General features: G+C 40.7%; 1 protein-coding gene across 2 annotated transcripts in view; it reads right to left on the minus strand.

Annotated features, from left to right (window-relative positions):
• The window catches only part of stx17 (syntaxin 17), a 13,308-nt gene that overhangs the window by 5,704 nt on the left and 104 nt on the right, over positions 1 to 7,500 (minus strand). The window contains exons 1-5 of one of the 2 annotated variants that reach the window (XM_083918083.1): positions 7,454 to 7,500; positions 5,841 to 6,047; positions 5,666 to 5,731; positions 2,293 to 2,610; positions 1,299 to 1,349 (exon numbers count right to left, since the gene is read on the minus strand). The exon at positions 7,454 to 7,500 is cut by the window's right edge and continues 104 nt beyond it. In XM_083918083.1, coding sequence (XP_083774209.1) covers positions 1,299 to 1,349; positions 2,293 to 2,610; positions 5,666 to 5,731; positions 5,841 to 5,963 — 558 coding nt within the window. In that variant the 5' untranslated portion in view covers positions 5,964 to 6,047; positions 7,454 to 7,500. Of the gene's footprint in view, positions 1 to 1,298; positions 1,350 to 2,292; positions 2,614 to 5,665; positions 5,732 to 5,840; positions 6,048 to 7,453 lie in introns of both variants that reach the window. The other variant, XM_083918082.1, reaches the window with a different exon arrangement.

Here is a 7,500-nt window from a genome sequence, read left to right on the forward strand (position 1 = left end):
GTGAGAATGGATTTAACATTTTTGTCTTTCATTCAAACTTTAATGGCCTCCCAAAGCAATATGAGAGGTTTTGAAAAACGGTCAAATTCTATAACTATCTTTGGTGATTTGTGCATGTGCAGCACATTTATCTATTCCAGTATATCTGTCAGACATACACGGTATATATTGTCACATCCACCTACCTCATGTATATAAGAAGCGATGCTGGTATTGTTTTCACCTTGTGAGTCTGCGCGTGTGTCATCAGGGCTGGTTTTAGTTTAGGTGTTTATATGCCTATCTGTGGACAGATTTTGTCACCGTGTGTGTATATATATACATACACATTTGTATATATATATACACATAAAGTAGTCAAATGTTTATGTTTATCTTTGTTCTGCTTGCTGACTTTGTTTAAGCTGTATGTCTATTCTGTGTATATACATTGAGAGCAACAACAGACTGCAGCTGCAGACTTAAAGCTGATTCTAACTCTGCCTTTTCTTTATATCATTATGTAATGTTCTGTTTTAAAGCTAGCAACTGTTAGACGTTAGAAATAAATATAAAGTAAATAAAAATATAAGAAACACTTGCTAAAGCAGTCAATCATTTAAGAAAACTGTATTTGTCAGTTTTATACAGTACAATCACATAAAAAGCTTCATGATCGTGTGACGCACAATGAAAGCACATACAGATGAGAACACAGACACCGGAACAGCCACTAACATGAAACCTGTACAGACACTACCACACTCACACTCAGTATTTCCACTGTGGCTGAGAGCTGGAATATTACTCCACTTACGACGTCTTTCACTCTTGAGACAGCACAACAACATGTCTATGCTCTCTCTGCCCCCCTTTACGCCTCTGACTTGTTGTCTTCACTCTCTTTCTTTCCTTTTCACTGTTCCATCTCTCCTTCACCCAGCCTCCCTGCTTCTCTCTCTCCATCCCTGAGGAGAGAGTAATAATCTGTTCCGTCTGTTCCCCACCTGCTCCACCCTCCCCAAAATCCTCCCCTCTCGCCCTTGTATATTCCTAAATCTCTCCTTCTGCCTTGGTGAAGGGCCTCTGGGGCCCCAGCGATCATCCTCCGTCGATCTGTGTAACCTCCTCTCAGAGGAGCCTTACCAGGCAACACAAGCACACACGGTCAAATACGCATCACTTCCTGGAAACGCTATAGGCAAACTGCGTCTGTCACATTGTTTTCATTCACAGGGGGAGCTGTGCACACATGCAGACAAAGAAATGTGAATGTAGCAGACAGGAAGTACACAGCAGAGTCAAGCGTTCGTACTCACATGGACGAGCAGAGAGAACTCCATCACCAAACCACTCAGTTCCTTCAGATCCTGTGAGGGAAAAATATTCCCACAGTTTCTTTTATTGTGATACTCGTCACACAAATCTGCAGCAGTACTTCTGAACGGTCAGTGTCCGGGATGTGTGAACATTAATGTGTATTTATGTATGGCAGTAGACACAGAAGGCGCAGACATAAGGGCGTCTATAGGAACAGGTAAGAGGGGACAATTGCATTAGATGATCTAGCAATAGCGATGAATAATGTTTTCACAGTCATAGCAACATTTTAGTACAGACCAAGGATACTACTTTCTCGTACTTTGTTACAGCTGTGTTTTTCCCCCTATGACAGGTCAAAATGTCGACTGTGACAAAGACCTATTGTACTGCCATTTTGCTGAACTTCTTCTGCAGAAAACTTTCATAATTCTTTAAGAAACTATTAGATGAATGATTCTGACTCCAGATTGATAGACATGAAAACTATCAACAACAATTGAAAAAAACAACGAAACAAACAAAAAAAAGCAACGGAAATGTATAAACCATTAATATTGCCATATACTGTATCAGAGTTTATGTTTTTAGTCTTCATATCAGTGCATAGTTGGACTAAAATAATATAATAACCTCGTTTGTTTCAAATCACATGGGCGAGGCAAAAAAAGACAAATATACAGTAAACATAAAGGAAGGTGCTTCACCACACAAGCTGAGGTTTGGGCAGTGCCTCTCCAAATTAAATCCAAGCTCTGGTCCTTATTTGATTTCTTATTTTACAGGAGGAAGGAACTAAAGCTTTAAATAATACCTAGTCTTGCCCACCAGGAATATTCTGCACACTTTGACCTCACGTGTCAAAAAGATAAGACAAGATTTACTTTTAAAAAACTAAGAGTTTACTTTAAAAAACAGATTACTTTGAATTTGTTTTAAGTATAAAATAAGAGTATGATATCCTGACTGTATGTTGGGGTCCAGCCTTCATACCTCTTCCAGGTTGTCCCAGGATTCGGACGCACTCTGATCAGCAGGGATTTCTGGAAGGTGGAGCTGAATCTGCCTGACGGACGCTTGCTCCTCCTCACACATATCGTCAGCGTGGCCACTGCTGGACACACAGCTCGCAGGCCGAGTGGCAGGTGATGGCGCAGGCTGAGGCACCGGGTTAGAGTGCAAAAGCAGGAAGTCTCGAGCGGCGGCTGACGCCCTGTCTCTAATCGGCTTGATAAGTGCTTCCAGAGCAGCAGCGTCTTCGGCGCGGACCCGTGTGCACAGCTTCTCCATCTCTCTGATGTTAGCTCTCAACTGCTGCAGGGAGACAGTGAAGAAGATGTTTTCTCAGTAAGATTGAATGGAACATTTCAGAGTTGGACACAAACAACAAATTTAATGCTAGATCATGGGACGCTTAACTTCATTAAAGGATTAAACCTGTGGTTCAATGTAGCCCTCACAGCAAAAGACAAGACATGCAACATTAACAAGCCAATTCAAACAATATTAAATACAAGTAAACTAATTACACGGAATGAAATACAAATGAAAATTATCCTAAACTACTTATTTTATAAACAACTCTACACATAACTTCTTTCAAATCCTCATAATAAAATCACCGTTCTTTTTCATTTTGCCTGTTACCCCAAGTGGAAAGATGCGCTCATGCTGACAGGTTCAGCATCCCAATAAACTGTTTTAGTGAGGGGAAATGTGTGTGTGTGTGTGTGTGTGTGTGTGTGTGTGTGTGTGTGTGTGTGTGTTCTTGTGTGTGTGTGTGTGCTTAATAAATTTCAGATATGAGACCAGGAACCATGAGCCCCCTCATCCCACCGTGCCCTGAGGGTGACAGGAGGATTACATCCCAGCCATCAGCCCTCCAGGCCGCGGCCCGACCTGGGCTCAGGGGGTCAGCGCGCTGCCGATAACACATTCTGCTAATTACACAGCATGAATAAACATACATGCATACACTCATTCCTTGTGCGCTTCAAACTGCAAAAACACTGATTAACACCAAGAGAGTCAGGTCAGGTTCCTGTCAGCCTGCAAATTAACCGGGAGCATACGGAGCTCAAACACACAGACAGACCGCCCAAACACATACTCAACAGCAGATATTCATGATAAAACAGTATTGACTCTGATCCCCCATCTCATGGTGTTTGATGTGGCTGCTGTGATAAAGGTGGGGGTACCTGAGTCGGGGGGCTAGCTGGACACTAGGCTAGTGGATGTAAATGTCAATCATTTAGCAGGCAGATCTTTCCATCTATCTATCTATCTATCTATCTATCTATCTACCTACCTACGGAATATAAGCACACATGCACATCTAAAGCAGAGTAGACTAACCCGTACTCTGGATAGACACCATGAAGACACAGTAAAGCACTCTGTGAGTGTCCCTGGAGTTTGGAGGGTAATGGTGAGAGGATGGGTTTGTGCCTGTTTGGAGTTATTTCACCTTCAGAGACACGCTGGCTTCCAGGCAACAACATCCTCTGAGACATCTCACACCTACCATGTGAACAAGACAGACCACACGCAAACACACACACACACACACACACACACACACACACACACACACACACACACACACACACACACACACACACACACACACACACACACACACACACACACACACACACACACACACACACACACACACACACACACACACACACACACACACACACACACACACACACACACACACACACACACACACACACACACACAGGATGGTCCGTGTGAGGTCTGCTCTTTTCATGTCCTGATTTTAGAGAGTGAATTTCTATACAGAAAGTTCATTTCGTTACCAATGACTGATCCTTATGTGTATTTCATATGTTTGAATGAGTTTATTTTTCTGTGCAAGCTAATCCTATATTATTGACAGATTAATTCTATTGCTTTCAAACCACATCTCTATGCCCTCCTCAGCAGACGGAGTGGCTCAGATGTCATGGAGATGGTTTACTTTTAATTATGTGGCTTCAGAAAGGAATTATGTTTACGTTTTAACAGGGGGTTGTACAGTACAGCAATGTAGCAGGACCTTGTGAACATTGAGAATGTTTTTTACCAAGCTGCTGTTTTTTTCTGTTGAACAAAACCAATACAATTTAATACACTCAATACAATATTCACTTGTTTACTTGCACACTGCTATTCCACTATAATGAGAGTATATGACAGTATCAGGCTTCCCACTCTTCTCACGGACATTTTTTCTTTCAAATATTCATTTTCATTATCAATGTAAGCAGCTTAATGAACGCTTATTGTCTATTTTGGAATAAGGGGGAAAAACTATGTCAACATAGTAAGTGTGGTGTGGCAGGGTCCAGTTGCTCTCATACATCATTAAAAGAAGGTTGTAAAACAGCGGATCGTCCTCTCCTTCACTCAAACGCTTAAAGACATTTAAGTGGAAAAGGCACCACTCACTGTCCTGTCATTGTTATTTTACTTTCGATTTAACAAACAGAAAAAACTTTATTGCCACAAACCAGGAAACGTCAAATTTCTCCAGAACTGAGCTTGCAAGTGTCCAAACGATTTGAGACATTGAAATATACTACGCCTTTGCAGGGTCATAGCCTGACATCGACGAACCAAACCTTACTCTCAGTTCAACTGCAAACGGGCGTGGACCAAAATGCTTCTGGTAGGAATGTGACAGACCTCCAACCAATCAAAAAATGAAAGACCACGGTGTGCAGAGATGAGCTGTGACGGTGTGGCGAGCCAAAAATGGCCAAAATCACATACTTTGCATAAAGGCTCCGTGAGTAGAGAAACGCTTGTGATTGGCCCCGGCCAGAACCTGGCTGGCTAGAAATCTGTCTGAACAGGAGCCATAGCGCATAAAACATGAGCTTGCAGTTTTCATCTGGATCATAGGCTAGAGGGGTCGTGCTTGTTCAGGAGGCACTGAGTCACATCATCATCCGCGCAATGCTCACATTCCCATGTCTGCCACGCTCTGACCTGAAGAATATAGCACATGTCTTTGTGATGAAATAGTCTGGTAGTAACGGGTGTAAAGTGAAGTGTGGTGGAATTTGTCATATTGCTTATTAACGGATGTAAACATGATAAAATGTGTAGTTCTGAGAGAATATCAATACTGGCAGCTCAATTATCAGCATCACTCTGTCTCACACACACACACACACACACACACACACACACACACACACACACACACACACACACACACACACACACACACACACACACACACACACACACACACACACACACACACACATACACACACACACACACACACACACACACACACACACACACACGTTTATTTTAAAGTGTACACAGTGTTATCTAATACCTGAACAGTTCTGCTGGCATTGATATGCTCCAGATGAAGCCGGTCCCACTGCTGGCTTTGTTGGTACTGTGAAAATGAGAAGGAAAACTATCTGTTATATCCATCTGTAGACCGGAAATAAGAGTGTTGATAAGGGGGTGCGCGATCATGTGTGCAGCCAGATTTGAGCCGTCACCTTCAGTATGTTATTGTGGTGTTTCTGCAGCCTCTCCAGGTCCGTGGGTAGAGCCACTTTAATGAACTTGTGGACGGGTGCCTCCAGACGCCTCAGTGTCAGCTTGTTGCCTTCCTCTGCCATGTGTCCTGCTGAATGCCCACAGCCAACCTCTTTGTAACTTAGACACGGCACCTGCTCAGCTTTATCTCACTGCCCCGACACACACTGTAAATACCAGCGGAGAATGATTTTAATGAATACATAAATCAAATTTATAAACTCTGTGACACATGCAAGTCTGCCTACACATCTAAAATTGGCACCTCCATAAGTCTAATATATTTTTTAGCTGCCAACGTCCTCTCAGTGACAAGAATAACTGAAGGATCGCTCGCATGCTATACTGACAGCATACATCTATGCAGGCAAGATAATCCAATCCAATCAATCAACAAATTAATCAACAATTTGGCTTATCTATTGAACCAGCGTCCATCTTCTGTAATGTGCTGTTTATGTTCCTGTCATATCATTTTAAATGGAAAATCTTTGAGAATGTTGTTGGACAACAACAGCAATTTAAATACATCTTTGGGCTCTTTGGATGAACTGTGACCAACAATTTATCAGTTAATTGAAAAATAATTGAAAAATGAATCCATTAATCCATAATTGGGTAATCGACAAGGAACTAAAACATATGTAATTACAAGGTGATGAACACCATATACAGCAAAGAAACAAACCTGTGACTTGTAATATTTGTTTATTTATGTATTTTCAGTGTAAGGAAATATGTTTGTTTTCTGTTTGTTTGAGATTATTTTTCTTTTGACTGATTGACCTGAGTTAAATTATGCCAATAATCTAAATGTAAGTAGGATATATAGGCATAATAAACTGTAGCTTCAGCCTGCACCTTTAACATGTTTTGTTTCTAACTCGATGGTTGTTACTTTTGTTTAATTGGAGGTTTGATATTGTAGGCTGAAATAAAAGAATAAAACAAACAATAATAATAATGAATATGTAATCTTTAGTTGCAGCCCTATACTGTGCCATTTAAATAGTGTGTTTACTACACCTACTGTGTACGCACTTGATTAAAATGGTTTTTGTCTCATGTTTGTTATTTTGTATTTTTTAATCTAATCCTAATTAAGTGTTTTTAGTGGTTTTTCCAGTGGTATTTATTTATTGCTCATTTTACTGTTTGGACCTAATTTTGACATTTTTATCATGTGAAGCACTTTGTGACTTTCCCTATTAAAGGTGCTAAATCATTTAAACTTATATTATTATAGTCAGTGAGGGTTATTTTAATGGATATGAGAAACTGATGATATCATATATACTTTAGATTTTCAGACATTCTTGGGTTTTTTGTCACATTGTAGATGTTTTTAGAGTCAAAGTGAAGACTGTTGATTTGAGTGGGAGCTGCCTTTTTAACGCATGATCATTTTTGCACACAGACGGTTAAAATAAATGACATTAGCTATTAGCTGAGTACCGAATCACTCTTATAAAATGTTATCTAGCTAACTGGTTTAGCCAGAACAACTTGAAACAGTTTAATGCCGCTCATCTGTCAGATAAACGACACTTTAAGTACATACGGCAACACTTACCACTGAAATGATCACTCGAGGAAATAACTTACAATCACTAAAGACTA

Source organism: Echiichthys vipera (assembly GCF_963691815.1).
Source record: "Echiichthys vipera genome assembly, chromosome: 8".
Lineage (NCBI taxonomy): Eukaryota > Metazoa > Chordata > Actinopteri > Perciformes > Trachinidae > Echiichthys > Echiichthys vipera.